The sequence below is a fragment of the Nothobranchius furzeri genome, chromosome 9 (assembly GCF_043380555.1).
Source record: "Nothobranchius furzeri strain GRZ-AD chromosome 9, NfurGRZ-RIMD1, whole genome shotgun sequence".
In the NCBI taxonomy this organism is placed as follows: domain Eukaryota; kingdom Metazoa; phylum Chordata; class Actinopteri; order Cyprinodontiformes; family Nothobranchiidae; genus Nothobranchius; species Nothobranchius furzeri.
Genome location: NC_091749.1, coordinates 45,405,365 through 45,426,135, shown reverse-complemented (window position 1 = coordinate 45,426,135; position 20,771 = coordinate 45,405,365). Strand labels below are relative to the sequence as shown.

The 20,771-nt window shown below is 39.9% G+C and overlaps 1 protein-coding gene across 2 annotated transcripts in view; it reads right to left on the bottom strand.

The window, feature by feature from the left end:
• Window positions 1–20,771, bottom strand: part of znf609b (zinc finger protein 609b) — a 170,023-nt gene that overhangs the window by 87,773 nt on the left and 61,479 nt on the right. For both annotated transcript variants that reach the window (XM_015953616.3, XM_054732279.2), the window contains exon 2: window positions 19,463–20,346. In XM_015953616.3, coding sequence (XP_015809102.1) covers window positions 19,463–20,218 — 756 coding nt within the window. In that variant the 5' untranslated portion in view covers window positions 20,219–20,346. The remainder of the gene's footprint in view (window positions 1–19,462; window positions 20,347–20,771) is intronic.

Genomic DNA, 20,771 nt, shown 5'->3' with positions numbered 1-20,771 from the left:
GTCGGGAGGGGGGTGGGGCATGACGCTTAGCTCGGCGAGTCGCCAGGCTTATAAAGCGCTGGGGGAAACCCAACACACTGCATTCATGAGTAACACAAACTACACTGTTCCACTGATCAAGCTGGCTGCTAATAATACCTTTGGAGTAGTATTAGTGGAAAGGCAAAAAGAAAGCTATTCTCTTTGTGTCACTTTCGCTCAAACAATACCTTGCTGTGATCTTACTTATTTTAAATTCTCCATAAAGTAAAACTACTTTCCCAATTTGTTTCCACTAATGATTATTTTAACTGGCACAACAAAACATCCTAAATGTAAGGACTGGACGTCCAATTAAAAGACTTTTTTTTTCTTTCACATGGACAAAACAATGAAACCCACTGAGAGACAAAGCCTTCAGAAACAAGTGAGAAATCCCCAAACATAGTTTTACAACCGTAGCAAGTCAGTACAAAGTTTGAGCCACCTCCTTCAACACTGGGGGAAAATTCCAGTTGATGGGGGGAGAGAAAGCCACGTCTGCTCCTCCCCACTGTGTGGGTTTTGTTCTGCTAATCAGACCACATGCCTCAAGGATTCAGGAATCCAAGAGCCCTCAGCCAGCGCCTCTCATTCCACATACAGCCGCAGCAGCCTGTGACAAACTATTCAGTGTGTTGGGGGGTTAAAGACTCTATCCATTCATAACACTGTTCACCCTCCTTCACTCCTCTCCTAATCTGAGGCAGCTTTTTACCCCTTCCCCCAATTTTACCCCTCATATGCCCTCGCTCTTCCTTCTCACCACAGAAGAAGCTTTTTTTTTTATCTGTCTACACACTGCACACAAGGTTTACAGTTTATTATTAGATCATGGTCCAACCACACACCCACCACGGAGAAAAAATAAAATAAACATAGCTGAGCACACATCTAGTTAGTGCTGTGAAAGTTCTGATATTTGCCTTCTTTGCTGGTTTGTTTTTTCCTCCTTATTTTTGGTGTTTCCTCTCCCAGGCTCTCCTGCTACTCACGCATTAAGAGGCGAAATGAGGCACGTTGGAAATTTGCAGGCTGACAATGGAAGACAGCTGCTCTTGCTGCATAAGTCTTTCATGAGCTGAATTAGTTGTACAAGCCTTAGCTCCCCTCCCCCCGCACATGCCTCCCTGCATGCAAGCGGATCCAGATACAGCACAACACACCCCCTGGAAAGCTTAGGCGAGAGAAAGACAGGGGAAAGACAAAGCAGGACGGTGGCTTTGTTTGACAGATCTCTGATAGCCTTTTGCAAAACTAACCCAACGTGATTTTATTCCTGCAGCAGGCTATAAATTCTTTATGAGGCTTTGATTGATTGGTCAAGGTTCCTATGCCAATGTTCATAAGTAAAACTGAATATTTATGGACTGCAAATGACAGATAAGTACAAATCACCTGAAAATATTTGACAAAAGATAAGTTAGTTTAAATTTTACGAGCCAATGTTATCATTAAAAACAAAACTACTGACAAAAGAGAACAAAGTGGGTTTTTATTCCCTACATGTCATCTTCGAGGTTCACATGCAACTTGATTAACTCCAAGAAAATGGTTTTACATGATTCAAATACTTGAAAATCAAAAGGAGTTTCCAGAAGAAAATGATGCATGACCCCTGGTCAACATGGAAATGTATCAGCTTGTTAGAGTATAACAGAGAGGGAGGAAAAACAGCATATTCTACCAGGCTGAGAGTGAAGGACTTTTAAGATATTTGACTTTTAAATCAGGCTGTTTCACACATACAAAAAATACTTTCACGCTGACAATCTCTCGTCTCACAAGTCCACACAGTAAGAAAAATGTAAACGTTCATGTTCAGGTGAGTAAACAGGACTGAGCAACACATCTCTAGTGCTCAGACTCTGGCTCCAAAACTACAACAAGGCAGAACTCCTGATTAGGACATCGTGGTTTCACTTTTTAACAAGAGCAGGAGACAGACATTGCAATCTAAATTCCTACATAGGTCTATGGTTTAATTTACATCTGTTTGTTGGCAGTGTTGTTCCCGAATGCGTTCATTGAATGATTGTTCAAGAATTTGTTCGTTTTTTTCGTGAACGTGAACTGAACTCGTTCGTATTTTGCCTGACAAACGTAAATGTGAGTGCGTTCGTCCTGGCGTGCGTGAACGGGTTTATGAATGCGTTCTTTCGCCAAACTAGCTCCAGATCTCCACGGAGCTTTTCCGGAGCTAAAGCCTAGCTAAACATCCTGTGAACCATAGACTTTATAAAAAGTAGAACCCTCAAATGTGGCTAAACATAGGCAGTAGCGGTTGGTGCGGCGTCTACTCTTCTACGTCTATGCTGTGTGCAGGAGTCAAAGTTCATTCAGAAAAATTTTTGTATTTTGCATTTTAATTATTGCACTTTGAGTTTGCTACCTCAGCCTGCTTCCTAAGATTGTTTAAAAAACTGTTCAAATAATGTTTTCCTCATGTTATTGAGAATATACTGTAGGGTAAAAACTGCAGCTGGATATGAGTGTGGACTGTACGGGTGCCAACTATTGGAAAATTATTTCATAAGATATATATATATATATATATATATATATATATATATATATATATAGGAGAAAAAAGAACTATGAAGTAGTTTGTTTTTGGAACAGTGAACTTAGTTCAAAATGTTTTAAATTATGAACTAAGAAACAAACTAGTTTGTTTTAAAATGTATGACCTGAACTTTGAACTAGTTCGTTTTTTAAACGAACTTTCCCAACACTGTCTGTTGGTCACAGCTGATCACCACACCTGAGGTGGTAACATGTTTTATTTTGCCACAATTTGCTAACAGCAGCAACAGAAAATAATCAGAGAAAGTGAAAGCTCTCTGCATCAAATAACTTAAAACGATGCCACAAAATAACATGTAGAAGATGAAGGATCTAGCAGTTTGGTGACAAGCTGCAGGTATGGAAAGTTATATCAAATAATTGAGGGTTTTCAAATGACAATGCCAAAGCTTTAGCGTATTTATTGTTTATCACAGAATCATTTTTCACACTAGGATTGGCTAAGATATTTGGTGTAGTTGTTTCACATTAAATTTACTAAGCATTGTCACCCTGGGAGATATTATTCAGTCATGGATTTTTTTTTACATCAAGTTCAAATGAAATTATTGAAACAAGCAACTCTTGTTTTTTAATTTTCTTTTTGTTTTTGTAATATTATCTAACCTCGGAGTGAAAAGAATGTTGTCAAGTAATCAACGTGGGTTAGATCCCAGCTCATTTGTAGTCATGTTGCCATTGTGTCCTGGGGCAAGACATGAGCATCTCAAATGCATCAAGAAAAACAAAAAATACCAGCTGACAGATCCTGTACTTTGTACGACCTGCCACCCTATACCCTAACTTAGTATTGATGTTTATTGATTTTTATGGTCTATTTGCATTTATTTGCATTATGAACCATGTCAAAAGGGAAATTTCTGTGACCCCTTTGGGGCACAAAGTTTAATCTATCCATCTTCTTCTTTATTTCCTCTTTGTATAAAACCATGTCTCAGGTCAGTCATTTACTACAACTTAAGTACTCAACTGGAAGTACTTGTATTTGGTTTGAAATGTGGCGATTAAACATGAGGTATTCATGCAGAGGCTGTGGGCATCATTTATTTTTACTAGGATGGTATGCTTACTGTAAACATGTCATGTGAATGACACAGTTGATCTCGACTCCTCACTAGGCTACCCCTGTTTAATATTATCTATTAGTTTGTTTCTATTCTACTGTATTATGTGGACACCTTATGTCTACATTTTTACATGAACATTCCTAACCTGTATCAACCTACCAAGGGACAAGAAAATAGAAATTAGCCTTGGGCTACAATCTGGCAGTGCTGTGTATTTGTTCATTAATTTGAACTGTCTCCATTCTTAATATATAAATCTGAATGGTTTTGCTAATGTAACTACACAGTTTCAACTTTTCGGCTTTACCTTTAAAAACAAAAGGGCACTCAAACCTGTGTAATCATTTCAACACAGTTTAATTGCCTTTGATTTTTGACATTTCAAAATGCCTACGTTGTTGTATTTTAATTGACCCCACCACGGGGCCAAAGTTGTTTCAATTTACACTGACTATAATAGGCTGTTTTTATTTGCTCTGGCATGTCTGTAGAGGGATAAGGCACAGTGAACCTTGAAAATATGTGGTATGCATGGAATGCATCATACTCTACTGCCAAGAAAGGTGTTTACAAGACTACACAATAAAGACAGCCAACATAAGGTACAATCATTATTCACACATTCACTTTAGAGTGAGGCTCAATATGTAAAATCAATTCAATATCCTACAAGTTGCTTGAATTGTATTCTTTACATGGGTTTCTGTTTTGCCTACAAGCCCTGAGCAATTTCCATTAATGTGAAGATGGCTAATGGCTGATTTGTAAAATGATTAGTGTCAAACATTTCCTTGATGCAGCAGTCAGTGACTCCCCGAGGGTGAATTCTTCAAATAAACAACAACGAAGAAATCACAGCAGCAGTGAACCAGAGCAGGAGATAATTCAATACTAGATGGAATGTAATCAACTATTCTATTGCCTCAAATACTGATTCTGAGCATGTTGTGTGTTTAATGGTTTCAAACATGACTTCAAAAGGCTGTAGTCAAAGTAAAAAAAAAAAAAACAACTTCATTACACTAAACATTATTTTGTACCAGTATAACTGCATATTTTAATGCTGTTATTTTTTATTTTTTTGACCACAATATTAAGTTTATTCATACATTTAGCAACGCTGGAAGCACAAAATATAGATATGTTAAAATGTTTTAAAAATGATTGTTTTAGAGGCTTCAGTTCACTCAGTAGGTTCCAAACGTGTACTTGATTATGCATCCATCTACATCGGTGAATTAAGAACAGTAGTTGAAATGGCTCGTTTTAATTTATCTACTGCTAATTAACAACATGCAAAAGTCAGAAACATGGAGACACTCAGTGCTTTTAAATGCAGATCTAAACTGATCCAGGTTGATCTAATGTAATAAGCTGGGAGTCTTTATCTTGGTTTACACGTAAACGAAAACCAAACTTTCAAACGAACTTCGTTTCACTCTGGTAGAGTATAGAGCTGAAACAACTAATCGATTTAATCGATTATAATCGATTATTAAAATAGTTAACAACTTTTTTAGTCATCGATTAGTTGTTTAATAATCATATTTTACCGCATAAAGTCTATTTTTTACCACAATCTGACATCGGTTACAATCTGTTAAATTTGCCGCCAGTGTGTGGCAGTAATGAGCCACTGATCTACCAGTGGGGCCGTAGAAGAAGAAATTAGCCAATAAGTGCCCTCGGTTTTCATGACGTATCACGTTACTGACGCGCATCTTGCTGTGAGAGATGGCGGAACAAGAAGAAATACGGAAGAAAAATAGAAGCGACAAAACAAGAGAAACCCCGGACAAAAACCTCACGAGTATGGGAGCACTTCACTCTAGATGCCTTGAAAAGACGGGTGACCTGCAAAATATGCAAAAACCATGGCACGACGGAAGCACGACGTCCCTAAGTGAACATTTGAGACGAAAACATGTGGGGGCTGATGCAGCAGAGGAAAGTCCGGTAAGTAACAGAAAATAAACAAGCTAACGCAGATCAAATTTGGGAGCTGAGTTCGTTATAGTGGATGTGAGTTCGTTATAGTGAATGTTAAACATGTTTTTTTGCCGCGTCAGTCTACGGTGTTTTAATTCTGATCGACTAAATGCAATCGTGAATCTCCTCCGTGTTGTGAATCATGCGCTTGCCAAATTTAGCACGTCTGTTTATAAGAAAGTTCTCGTTAACAGAAAAACGGCACAAACCCATAACTATGTTCCTCATTCAAAAAAGGACAACTCCGCGGAGAAAAATATACAGACGAGCTGTGTCCAGGTGAATATAACGCGGCATAGTTGTACGCTTTCAATTTTTAAATACAGGAGAAATTCAGAAAGTCCTTTTTTTTTTACTATTAAAAGGCTGTTTTACTGTCTAACGCTGTAAAACGCCTCACAACACATTTTTGTCAAAATAAATGATCACTGTATATTGTTAATTAATTCAAATAATGTAATATTGATTTAGTGTTGTAGTGTGTGTGCTGCTTTATTTTATATGTGTACTTATTTCAGTTTATTTGTGTTTCTTATGCAGAAAAAAACAAGCAACGATGGACAACTACATGGGGAATAAGACACTCACCCCCCAGCAATGCATACCATTTACAAACTCTATTCTAGATTCTACATTATTTTTTATGGAATTTACCTCTTATATTTTGATGCCAAAAAATTATTCTGGACTGATATTTTGCACCGTTTAGCTCATTTTACACCGCTGACTGTGTTCATGTGCAATAAAATAGATTGCAGTCAACTGCACAATTCTCTTATGTTTTTCTTTTTCTTAACTGAAATGTATTCATCACTTGTATAGGTTAAATAGCTAAACAATAACAAACCGATTAATCGAAAAAATAATCGACAGATTAATCGATTATGAAAATAATCGTTAGTTGCAGCCCTAGTAGAGTAGGAGGCAACATGTGCCCTTTCGTGTCAACATTCTTCCGGTTAGCTTATAGCAGGGGTACACAAATATTATTTAAAAAGGTCCTGTCCGAAAGAATTTTTTAGCCCAAGGTCCGAAAGATCATTATGTCCAATAGGGCTACTCGATTATGGCAAAAATAATAATCACGATTATGGTGACTGAAATTGAGATCACGATTATTTAGGACGATTTTTCAATTTATGTTGATTTTATTTGTTTTTATTCAGTCATAAAACTGCTCAGGGCACAATCAGGACAAAAATAAGAAACAAGATGATCACTAAAAGAACTCCTGATTCCCAGGATAAAAAGACCAATATACTTATAGCTCATAGTCTATGACCCAAGGGCTATAGACCTTGAGTCTAACCAGTACAGAACCAAATACCAATATCTTGCAAATACTGACAGCAAGAATTATACAGAGGCATTTATAACAAATAAATGCAAATAAATTCATGTTCACAAAATGTTACATAACATTTATTGAGTCGTGTCAAGGTGCTGTAGGAGAGTGCACTAGCACAGTGTCCTCAGAGAGATTAGTTATCAGCGTGAGGAACTTATTTCTACCTTATTTATAAACTATTTATTTACAGGCCCATCAGTTAATGTAATAATTGTCCCAACCACAGCTGCACCCCCCACCCCCCACCCCGGTCTCACAGCAATCTGGCAAGCTGCACGTGTGTTTAGCAAGCTGCACGCGCACATTTAGCTGTTTTTAGCTGCTCAGGAGACCGCAGGTGCGGTGTGTGTGTCACTCACTCTGGTTAATCCAACAAGGAGCCAGCTCCGAGAGCTGTCTTTAGCGACCAACGCATCACTGCATCATTCCCTTTCCTAATGTTGTGAAGAACGGTCCGGAGCACAGGCGGAGTGTTTAGCTAACCTGCAGGAAATGTCGACGACAGTTATCCAGAAAGTAGCTAAGGGTTAGCAGAGATGTTTCTGAGATGTTCGCTAGTTACTTTTAGGATTAAAAAGTCAAGAAGGGGGTCTGAAAAGCTGCTAGAAATAGCGTCAAAGTCGCTAAGTTGGCAACACTGTGGAGGAGGGCTTCATTTGCAACTCAGGGCAGCGCAAGCGGGAGGAGCAAATAATCGGCTTGTTTTGTTTTTTATAATCGTTCAAAACTCAGATCGTAATCGTGATTAAAATTCGATTAATTGAGCAGCCCTAATGTCCAACCTACAATAGTGTGACATGTATTTAAGTTTCCTAGCAGTTTTATCATCATCTGCATTATTAATTTGCAAATCAAATCAGAAACACTTCAGTGTAATTCAAATATGGTACTTTTGACATTTATTGTCACTTGAAGTGTTGAACATGTAAATGATTTATTATTTGGAACGTTCTCTCATTTACTAAATAAAAGTAGAAAAAAATCAACAAGAAAATAAGACATGGCAACTGAATCTTCACAAACTACTAACTTCAGAATAGGGCTGCAACAAACGATTATTTGGATAATCGATTAATCGGATGGGGTCTCGACACGATTAATCGATTAATCGGATTACATGGGGAAATTTTTAAAAACTGCTAGGGAAACGTTATTTCTCTCCTTCCTTCACTTTATTTAACACAACATTATTAGAAAACAGTTCAATAGCAGAAAAACAACATGCCATCACCTAAATTGTCTTATAAGGTGTATAGACAGAGACCCTAAGCTACATCTATCTGTGACCTAAAATGCTTGGTCCAAGTTAAACAGCTTAAGGGCAATTCTCATCTGTTTTGTTTGATCTCATCTGTTAACATTTATTTTAAATGTAATTAAACATAGGCTGTGAATTAATCAAAATTGATCACTATTTCCAAAACTGACTGAAAAAATACCAAATAAAACAAAAGTAAATGAATGCCATCCTCCTTGCGATGATGCCCTGGGCAACTGCCATAAAGTCACATCAAGAAATGCTGCTGATCATTCCAATGATCCCAAATAGACTCACATTAGGCCACATGAAAGCAACTGAACCCAAAAATATATTAACCAGTATATAACTGCACTCTCACACAACACGCCTGCAGCAACAGTTAGGACTCCTCCCTCCCTTTTAAAAGCGTTTTTGCTTCTGAGGACATTGTGGTTGTAAAACCACATGCTAGTAGTCTGGCCCCGGTGTGATCAACCAGTTTCTGCGGGAATGTGACGGCGGAACCAGGGCCAGATTAACACTTTGTTGTACCCTGGGCAACAATATTCAAGGGCTCCATCATCACGACCCAAGGATCACCATAATGTGGTCACATACAGAATATTTTACTGTAATATGCAGTAAATATACTCAATACTTGAATGCCTGACAACACGTAACCCGCCCAGAGTAACCTTTGACCCACCTCGTGTGGACTGACCAATGAGGAGAGGGTCTTAACTTGAGGCCCTCTCTTCATTGGTCAGTCTGCATGAGACTGACTCTCAACTGACATTCAGTCGTAGGCAGCGAAGCGTCTCTGTGCAGCGCAAAAGCCCGGGTGGACAGTTTGTTTAATATAGGGTGACCATATTTCCATTTCCAAACAAGAGGACAGGAGATCTGTGCCTATGACGTCACACTATGGCAACGCCACACAAACCATGTTGGGACCCATTTTTTGTAAGAACTAAATTAATATCAGATTCTGCCAATTAAAGGGCTCTAAAACAATTCATATGTAAATATTTTGCATATTTAATGCAAAATCTAATTTTTCTGCTTTAGTGCTGCAACAAGGTTTTATTAATAATAAATTATTATACCTTTTGTTTTACTACAGCATCGGTAAGCTTCCTGTGCACAGATGATTAAGGATGCTTGTTTCAGCTGTGAGATTAGACGATAGGATCAATGAAAAAATAAGTTGTCACACACTCCATGGAAACTTTCAGAGAATCCACAAATAGTGGCTTTCAAATGGTTTTGTTACTTTTAGCAGGTTTAGAAAAGCAGCAGATGAGACGGCATGTCTGATAATTTAGTTTTTCATCTGATAATATTAGAACATGTCAGTAATGTCTGAGGGGCTTTTATAAACACCATATAACTAACACTACTGGAAAGGGCATGAATTACACAGAGGCTTCTGGGGAGCCCAGTTATGGGGGGGGGGGGGGGGGGGGGGGGGGGCATTTTGCGTGGGCCCCCAAAATGTCTTGAAACGGCCCTGGGTGTGTGACTGAGTTTTGAAGGTGATCTGAATTGTATCAGATGTATAAATATGACATGTGTATAACTTATTGTTTTTTACTGGTAAAAACGTGTAGTGGAGATAAATCTACCTACATTTGACTTTTCAACACTTTGTTTTGTTTTCTTGTTTTTATTTAACTATTTTCCTGTCCTGTCTGTCTCTCATCTTCCTGCATCTCCTCATAATTCTCCAGAAAATCTGTTGCCTGGATTCTTACCTTTTCACCTCATCAGTTACTTTTGAGCAGATCAAAGGGATCTCCTGACCGAAAAGCGCAGAGCGCGTTTTCGATGCTGCGTGAGGTGACATCACCACAGCAGAGGTGATGAGCTCCACAGTAGCGCGCTTCAGGCACAGATAAGACAGAAAATAGAGAATATGTGCGGACATGAACGATCGTGTGCTAATTATAGTTTTTTGGTTGCTCCACTTTGAGAATGGACCGTGCGCTGGAAGCAGCTGCCTGGATCGCTGCGCGACAATGCAGAACCGGTTCGCAGCAGCGCAAGTCTGCAGGCTCTCCCTCACGCTGATCTGCGGCTCTCCCTCGCGCTGATCTGCCGGCTCTCCCTCGCGCTGATCTGACTTGCTCTGGTCTGCGCGCAACGGCGGGCAGGAAGGGGGGGGGGGGGGGGGCTTTTGGAAGAGTTGTGCGACACAACGAATCGATGACGCAATTCGTTGCCAACGCTTTTAGTAATCGATTTTCATCGAATTTATCGATTCGTTGTTGCAGCCCTACTTCAGAATACAATAAATGTAGAAAAAGCTTAATTTTTACATTTTTCCTCTTCACGTGCGGACTAAAAAGTCTTAAAATGATTTTAAAAAATGTGACTGCACACAAGTAATAACTGAACATTTATTTAGGTTAATGTTTTCCACATTTCTACTTAGAGAGAGAAGTGAGATCTTGCTTGTCCTGCCAACATTTTGAACCTGGGCTTGAATGGAGACAGAGCCATCCTCATGCATGTGTGGAGATGCTCATTGGTGAGCCTGGAACGATATTTGTTTTTTATAATTTCATTGTGGAGAATGCTGCCTCACAGTTGTGGGTGGAACCAAACATGGTCAGAATGCACAGGGCTACTTTCTTTAGACTTGAGAAAGCTGTCTCAGGAACCATTTGGAGCCAGAATGAGGAAGGGTCAGTCCTGGCAGACAGTTCTTTCATGGCCAAGTTTGCTTGGAGGTCAACTAACTCCATCTGAAGATCCCTGGCATTTACCCATTTAAGATGCTGTGTGGCTTCCTTTGAGAAACTCCTGACATCTGTGATGAGGAATGAGTTCTGAATGAGCATGGTGAGCTGCTGGCCAATGGCTGAAGCTATCAAAATGATTGCTGAAGTTATCAATAAGCTTATCAATGAAGTAAACAAACGAAGAGACATCTCGCTGTCCCTGAACCTGTTCCTGCACTGCTGGGAAGTTATCCTTGAACATTTCAAGTTTTCTCTGAAAGGCACGGACAGCTGTCATTAGTTCACAAATGGAATTGTCCTTGCCCTGTAGCCTCAAGTTCAGTTCGTTTAGATGTGAAGTTATATCAACCAAAAAGGCGACATTGTCCATCTGCTTCTCATTTTCTAGAAATGTAGAAAACTGTGTTGCCTTATGATGTTTTAGCTCTGCCAAAAAGATGCTACTTCCCTCCTGATGGCCCAAAAGTGTGCTAAAACTCGGCATTTGCTGAGCCGTCTCACATTGTTGTGCAGCAGAAGACCATCAGCTTCGGCATCAACTTCTTTGAGGAATTCTCCAAGCATGCGATGCTGGTAGAAAGAGGATGCTCTAAGAAAGTTGATCATTTTCATCACTGAAGTCATCACCTCAGCATGCTCATCTGACAGGGAGGCACAGAGGACAGATTGTTGAATAATGCAATGGTAGGTTAAGAGGTCAGGGTTGTCTTCTCCATTCTTGTTACAGCTCCCCTTTCTCTCCCTAGCATAGCAGGGGCTCCATCTGTAGTTATAGAAATCACTTTTGTAGGCTCAATTCTAGGGCTGTCGCGGTTGAGGAATTCCCCCTGCGGTGATTCAGGGTGGCTTAATATTGCGGTGTGCGATATTATTGCAGCACTTCTTTTTTTATTGCAGTATATCTAAACATAATGTTTACACATTTAAAAAAGGTTAAAAATTGCCGTGCCTTCTTTTATAACACTTTACTGAATGCAGATCAAAGGGCAGTAACAACACAGATCGCAGTAATGTTTGTTTCTCCGACAGTCGGAGTCCGACTGAACTTAAAAACAACAAAATTCAGGAGGTTAAACTTTTAAATGCAAATTTGGCTGCAGCATCTAACAAATAAGAAACAAGTCCCCATTTTGTTTAGTTGTTTAAAATCAAGCATAAAAAATTACATGTACCGGGCGGGCGCACTATCATTTCACTTTCACACACACGAATGACGGTGATTTATAGCTCGGTCACGTCCTCGTTATCCACAAGGAAAACCAGCATGTTAACTATATACGGTTTGAGAGAGGATCTGAGAGGGGTGGAAACATTTCCAGCAACACTGAAAACCCTCTCGGATGGTGCGCTCGTTGCACTAACACACACGTACCTGCGTGCGACTCTGGCGAGCAAAGGGAATCTCTCCCGGTTGTTGCTTCACCATGTCAGGGGGGTTTCTTTAGGGTGGATGCGTTCCTCCTGCAGGTAGCGAGTGAGCTCCAGCTCGGCTCAAACTCTCTTCGGGACGGTTGCAGAAGCAGTGCTTGTCCGGGACTTCAGCAGGTCTCCGAGCGTTTATTTTTATTTTTTTGCCGCTGGTGGCAGCTCTGTCTCGGTCAAGGACCCTGGCTGCGCAGCAGCTGACGTACTGAAAAACAAAGTGCTCCCAAAGGAGCGAAGTGACGTTTCGTTTTGATACCAGTGCAGCCATCCTTCTCAACATGCATCATTGAGTTGAATCAAGTTCAGTAATCGCGGTGGCCCATGATGCAGCGCGGTGGGCTTCTTCATATTGCGATATTTCATTTTTGCGGTTACCGCGACAGCCCTACTCAATTCCTCTCTTTGCCAACATCTCCATAATGGCCAGGTAGATGTCCTCTCCTGTTGTGCTGGTCTGAAGAGGAGTAATACCCAGCAGGTCTTCATAGAATGCTTTCTGCTCTGTGTAATAAAACCTCACAAAAACCAACAGCTGAGCATTATCACACACGTCAGTGGACTCATCCACAGCCAAACCTACACATGGTGCCTACTGTATGGCTTCATCTAGCTGGGCTAAAACATCCTGAGTCAGTATTTCACTTTTCTTTGTAGCAGATGATGCTGATATGGGGATTTGCTTTAGTTTTTCACAAACTTCTTGTTTTTCTTTTCCTTCAAAAAGAGTTTCAGCAACTGCTGTCACACACACTTTGACAACCTCTCCATCAGTAAATGGCTTTTTGTGCTGACCCAAAATCCAAGAAACTCTGAGGGAACTCTCATGAGCTCGTTGCTGAGCAGTGAATGTGTGGCTCAGGATCCTGGTGGACTGGTCATATTGGGCTTTGAGACTACGTATTTTCTCTGATCTTACGGGATATGTTTCTTCAAAACATTTGTGTTTTGTGTCATAATGGCGTTTCACATTGCCAATTTTAAGAAGTGCCACTGTTTCTGAACATATGAGACAAACAGGTTTTGTGCCACCAGTGGGAAGAACAAAGAGAAATGACTAAATGCTCCATTTTCGCTGTCCACTTTCCGTTTTTTAGAGGCTGCCATTTCTGCTTTCTCTACTCTCCGTCTCACCCGCCTGAATCTCTCCTTGTCGCCGTTCTCCTTTTCTCTGCCTGAATTCCTCCTCCTTTCCACCTGAATCTCTCCGTATCGCTGCTCTCCTGTTCTTTGCCTGAATGTCTCCACCTTTCCACCGCTCTCCGCCTGAATCTCTCGTTTTCTCTGTTCGAATTTCTGCTCTTCGCTGCTCTCCTTCTCTCCGCCTGAAACCTTTATTTTTACTACGTAGCGGCTGTATTTTCTGGCAGGAATGCAATGTGTTTATTGGCTTGTTGGTGTCACGTGGTCTGGCTAAACTCGAGTACAATTGGCCTGTGGGTTTTTATGGATGCTAGAATACTACTGTAAAGAATGCAATAGCTGCTCCTGCCAGAAGCGGTTATAAAATTAGGCAAGCTTTATTTTGGCATTAGGCTCGAGTCCACACCAGACAGCATTTCGGTCCGGATCCGGAAGAAGGTCCGCCTATTAGTGATCTCTGGCTTATAGCAACACAAATAGTAAACAATACCGGCGGGAGTGAAGCAGACAAAGTTAAAACAGGATAAGAACAATGGCTGAAGTAATGGACAACAACAACAACAATGCAGCACAGCTTATTTGGTACGTAATGTACTGTACGATGGTGTTGTATCTTTTACTTTGAGGCAATGATATTATAAGCCCACTTCATCAATCTTGTCACTTCAGGAAGTAACCGGTATCAGCTCGACTGAGCCATTTACATGCAGATGAAATCGGGCTCCTACCGCATTATCTGGGAGCTTCAGCATGATTAGAACCAGTTTGCCATTCAGCAAGACTAACACATTTACATGCATAGGGTCAATTCCAGCTCCAATCAGAGGATTCTGCTGCTGTGTCCTTGGGCAAAACACTTAACCCACTTTGCCTGCTGGTGGTGGTCGGAGGGACCGGTGGTGCCTGAGCTCAGAAGCCTCGCCTCTATCAGTGCGCCCTAGGCCAGCTGTGGCTACAATGTAGCTCATCACTACCAGACTAGTGTGTGTGAAAGGATGAATGATACACTGTAGTATGAAGTGCTTTTGAACTTTCTGACTCTGAATGGAGCTATACAAGATGTGGTCATTTATTATTTATCATTTTAAAAAGACAATGTCAGTCTTTTTAAGTAAAAAGTTTGGTTTGCTGATGTTCTGCATGTAAAAACACTGAGTGTATCTCTAATTTATACTTCAGCTCCACGAGGGAGAGACGCACACGCATTGACAGTGTCGTGACGTTTTGCTTTCAGACTTCTCCGTCAGCTAGGGATTGTTGCAAAAAAAAATTCCCTGCCAGGACAACAGAGGGAGTAGCGCTATTATGAAGTATCCTGCTACCATTACAGTGCCGTATCCAGTCCACGATAATGTATTTACTATTGTGGTTACATTGTTTTAATATATTTCTGAGATTTTTTAACACATACACATTTGTCCCTCATTCCCCTCCACCTCTTTATGCAATCGGTACCCGGTATGGCCTCAGCCAAACTCTGAATAACCAAGGCAAGAGCTGACTCACTGCAGTGCATTATAGGGAGACATTACTAAATTGTAAGACCAAACAGCAATGAAACGACTTTCACATCGTACTAGCCATAACATTTTAAATCAAAGGTAAAGTAATTAGTTTATTTCTTGGTTCCTCAAACAAACCTGGTCCTTTTTTATTTGAATCTATTTGGTTGGAAAAAAGAAAATTTAAACATCAGCTTCTGTCTTTACTTTAAACTACAGAAAAAATACACACCTTATTTAATATTACACCAATGACCCAACACATTACTATCACAATTACAAGGTCAGCAAATGAAAATAAAAATGTTGTAAGGTAACATCCCAGAGCAGTAACAATAAAACCCTAATCCTAAAAGTTTTATCTCACATGCAGCATTTTATAAAAGAAAGAAAGAATGAAAAGGATCTTTTATATAGCTCCTCAAGAAATCACAAGGCGCTTCACAAAAACAAAACAAAAAATTAAAGTATGAAAATTACTTCAAAAATGATTAAAAATAGATTTAAAATGAGACAAAATTAAAATTGTGGAAAAACTATGTAAGGAAATGGAGTGAGAAAATGAAGAGGAAAGAGGGAAATCAGGGAAAGGTGGAATAAGAACAGAATAAGGAGAGGGTGGTGACAATGGTCACGCAAAAGCCAGCTTGAACAGGTGAGTTTTCAGCTGCTTTTTGAAGACCACTGAGTCCACTGCATGTAAAAGCCATTTCTTTTCACTTTAGCAATGATGTCAACTCAAGCTAATTCTAAATTTTAAGGATACAGTATTTGATAGTTAAAAAGCTACAGGAAAAATGTTTAATTTAACAGTAATTAGAAAGAGTTCAACATTTCTGTGAAAACACCATATGGTTTTCATTGTAGGGATCGCTTTACACAAACAGGTGCTGTGGATTGAAGTTGTTGTAGTTTGCACTCCTTCTTAAAATAAGTCAGTCTCTTTTCTGTTCCATTGCCTTTAAAATCCTTGGCACCACCTAAAAGGAATGAACTGTAGTACAATGGCAACAGTCCGCCAGGCAGAGGCAGAGAAAAAAAAGCTCAAGCTAGCTCTCATGAGATCCTTTTACCCTCAGAGCTGGACATCAGCAGCAAAGCAGGGCGCCGGCACTGCTCTTTCATTCAAGTGCTGCCTTTGCGTTCTCTCCTGTTCTGAAAGTAACACCGCCAATGTAATTTTCCATGAGAGCTGCGCCATTTATCAAGGCCACTGGCACTTCGAGAAAACTGACAATGCCTCACTCCTCTAGATTTGTATAATGAGAGGTGGGAGAGTGAGACATGCTTGCAAGGTGGTTAGCACTTGTATGAAGGAAGTACAGATGATTTATTCAGCATGTGAGAGCCAACGCTTTAGGGAGTCTTAACTTAGGACACATACAATGGCTTCTACATCACTACCACAGAGAACAAGCCTGCTGGTGAAACGCGTACTGATTGATGTTTGGATTGCACAACTCGAGTTCCATTAAATTAACAGATCATTTGTAGAGAGGCTGAAATTGTTTTCCAACACCCCAAGGCTCTATTAACTCTACTAATCATTACTTTCACAATAAATATAGGATAAAATGTCTTACATTGCGGTAATTTTGCACAATATTGCAACAAAAGCTCAAGAGGTACACAATGTTTGACGTATTTAATGTTAGACTTTATAAGAGATGTTGGGTCATTTTTTCAACACCATTTCTCAGCCTATTATGTAATCATTTCAGTTTCAGCAGCATCAAAATTATGAATACACCAAATGCTCACCATTATGGCTAACATATAATAAAAGTGTAGTAATCTTTTGCAATTAACAAAGTTACACACAGGAATTCTGCTTGCAGCAACATCCTCACTGACTAATGACAATAGGCTTAAGAAAAAATGTGCAAAGCTTTTTCATGCACATTTTAGCCAAATTTTTAAATTGCAACAAAACATACCCAACAATATGAAGCAATTATAAGAATAATTCATGTAAGAGTCTGTCAGAGATAAAATGCTAAGAAGCAATTGGCTTGAGGTTGTAAAATAGGCCATAATATTTTAGGCATTAACTGATGGCCTGCCTGGGTCGTACCATGCTTATTGTCCAATGGCTGTAACGGTAGACAACAGTTCTTCATGACCCTGAACAGAATCAAGTGCATATAGGAAAAAAAATGGATGGATGAATGGATGGTTGTTTTCATTTACTGGCTTTAAAGCCTTGATCTTGCTTTGACCTTGTTACCATTAGCCAACATGCAAAGCTCACTCAGACAAATAACTAAAATAACAGACAAAGCAGATATTATAAATATACCACTTTTCATATACATATATATTTTTTTTTCTTCATAAAATCTACAAATCTAACAATGATTTTTCCAAATGAACTCAAAACAAGAACCTCTCTGAAAATGTCACGTTAATATGAAAAATAGGAAGACGTATTCTCTGTCTCTCCAGCTCTGTCCACAGAAAATGGATAGATGTAAAATTGTACAAGTTACAAAACATGATGATGCCTCAAGTGTCTGGAATCTGTTAACTATAGAATAAATAAATAACAACGTCCCCCTAAAAGTTGGCATTCAAATTAAATAAACCAACAGAAAACAAGCATAGGGTGTGGAAGTACCAGCCACCCACATTACTGTGAAGCTCAAAGGTTTAAAAAAAGGGAATCAAATAGAACACCATTGCTTGTACGCTCTTTTATTCCAAATCAGAATAATTGTTTTGAAGGAAAGCTTTGGTTATTATGCTATTGAATATTTACAAAATCCAAAGTTTGTGGTCATTTAATGTGTTTAATCAATTAAACAAATGTCTTAATAGTTTTACAGCTGTTTCAAATTGTTTTTATTGTTGTACTTGGCCTCCTTTGAGGACTACATTTCAGTTGAATGCTGCTGAAAAAGACATGAAAGCATAACAAGCCAACTTTTAAGAGCTGAATGCTCTTCATTTCTTTTTTACACCTCAGTTAACTGAAGTTACCATTCTAAAAACTGTTCTTTACACCACAATAAGTAAGTCCTACATTAAAATAGAACCCACCCATACACCCCACCATTATGCTTTCAAGGATACATTTCACCAGCTTGCAGGTTGAAAGCGATTCTGACCTCTCTCCTTTATTTGTTCTTGTGGTTCCTGCTCAAAAGCCTTTTCATTCTAAATACATAAAGATTACAAAGAATTTCCTAAAATTCCTTTCATAGTAGTCTGCCCAAGGAGGCTCTACAGCTCGTGTTTGTGACTGGGTGTCCTGGATTTAAGCAAACAGGCGTCCTCGACCCATCCCCCATACCACTTTCAGAGCAGCAGGAAAAACGAGGAAGGCGTGCTGAGCAGCAGCTCCATCCCCCACACACTGCTCCACCAGGCATTCATTGCTGGGGCTTGTGGGATTAAGAATGGAACACGATGACAGACAAAAACAGTCCTCAGCACCTCCCTACTCTGCTGTCTTTTATACTGCGAGAGCATGAAAAGGCTGCTATGGGGCATACAAAAGACACAGTGATAGATCAACTCTGAGTGAGCAAGATAAGTGTGGGTGAATAGCTACACAGATCTTTATATTATTCTTGTGTGACAATGTCAGCATTGAAATTATTGAAATAAAAAAAAGTGGAACACGATTTGACACTTGCCTCACATTACAGGAAAAATGCTGTGTACAACATAGGGCTTATAATATCCATCATCTTCTAGTCTACAGTTAATTCTATACTGGCAAATACTTTCAAGATAATTACAAGAGATGGGATTTGAACATGGGATAGAAATGTTTTAAAGATTAAGTCGGCTGAGCATTCTCAGCACTGTGCTGTCAATAAGAGAAAAGAACATCACCACTATGTGAACCACTTCCTGTAGCCGGTCTCGGCATCACTTATGTCAAAGGTGCCCTTATTCATCGTATGGTAATAAAAGAGAAAACAGCAGCAGGTCTTCTTTATGCATCACATGTCAGATTGCTTTAGGGAATGCAGTGCATCTCCTACACTGCTGAAAGCAACAGGCTGTCACAGCTAGCATATCACGGAGACAAGCACAGGGTCAGATTGCAGTAAATTTAAATGGATAAAAGCCTATTCTGTTTCAAAAGATCTTTATACCAGACTTATTTTTTAAAGAAACCAGTAATACAGGTGCTTCTGCTATTTGGGCATTTTTAAAATGTGGATAAAACCATGTTCAGAGTAAAACACACCAGGCACCATGTGTAATCGTAACAAAACATTGCTGTCTTTTGTTGAAAATGCTGGATTGTTTTTTAGATTTAAAATACACGTTAGTTTTCTCTAGTAAAATCAAACATATTTTTTAGCCAAAACAAACACAATCCCAAAGCTACTCAGTAAACAACAGATGCCAAACAAACATCAAAATGCTATAAAACAAAGAACACGTACCTTCTCGTTTTTGATCTTCTTTAATGTTTTGCATTCCGTATTTCCAATTTCCACATCATCTTGTTCAGTTTTTGTGGTCAACGTTGGTACTATTCCAACAGATTCAAGTGCAATATTCCCCATTTGATTAGCATCTGCCAAGTCTGTCGATTGTGTGTTCTCAAAGGTCGCATTACGACTATTCCCCAAAGAAACTTGGGCTTTAGACACATCCTTCTCAGAGACGCCAATTGCCACAACTGGAGCACCATCTGTTTTGTCTTTCTTACTTTTCCCACTTGCTCCTTCCTTATCTTTTTTACCACTGAGTACCCCTCTGGAGGCTTTGCCCCCTTTTTCCATGTTCTTCCCAGAGGTGGAATTGTTGCTGGCAGCTACTGCACTTGCTGCTGCACCAGTTGGCTCCCCTTGAGTCCGCCCTGTGGGTTCTTTTTTACCTCCATCTCCAGCTGAAGCTTTGCTACTATTGTCTTTAGAAGTCTTGCTGCGCTTGTATTTGGATTTGCTCTCTTTTCCTTGAGAGCCAGACACTGGACTAACAAACCTTATGTTGTCGGGCAATGCTGCCACTGCACTAGGTGGTGCTGCCATGCCGTCCTTGGTGCCAGACATTTCAAGTTTGTCCTTCTCTAAATCGGCGTCAAGGTCAATAATCAGATTTCCAACACCGATATCCCACTCATCCCCGCTGTCGTAAGTGTCCACCGCATTCGAGTCCACACCTTTCCCGCCTGCAGTGCCACCACTTAGGGACATTTTAGTGCCAACGGCCCAGGAATGCCTCAGTGAGGTCCGACACCCTCTCAGACGGTTGGGAGTCAGAGACAAGGGTTAGAGAATCTTCATGGTCTACTCGTTCCTGTCCCATTTAACCACATTTTGCCCTAAAAGGAAACAAGAAGAGAGACATTTTAATCCAATCATCTAGGCACAGAATAACATCACAATATCTCTGCCATCGCAGAACACAATATTTCATTGTAAAACAAACGTTTGATCGTGAGCCAGTAATTCTCTGATGATCACTGTGCAAACCACTATGGTAATACCCACTGGTGTGACAGCTCTGCTCCGAAACCCTCTCTTCATAATCACTTCCCACAGTCGTCATGGCAACCGTGAGAAATGTAGCCTAAATCCTGCTTTGATAGCCATGGTGGCCTCACTGTTCTGAATGACTGGTTCTCTTTTCACAAGGCACCGCTGATAGTGTCACTACTGATAAATAAGAAGTAGCGCCCCCACCACCACCACCACCACCACACACACACACACACACACACACACACACACACACACACACACACAC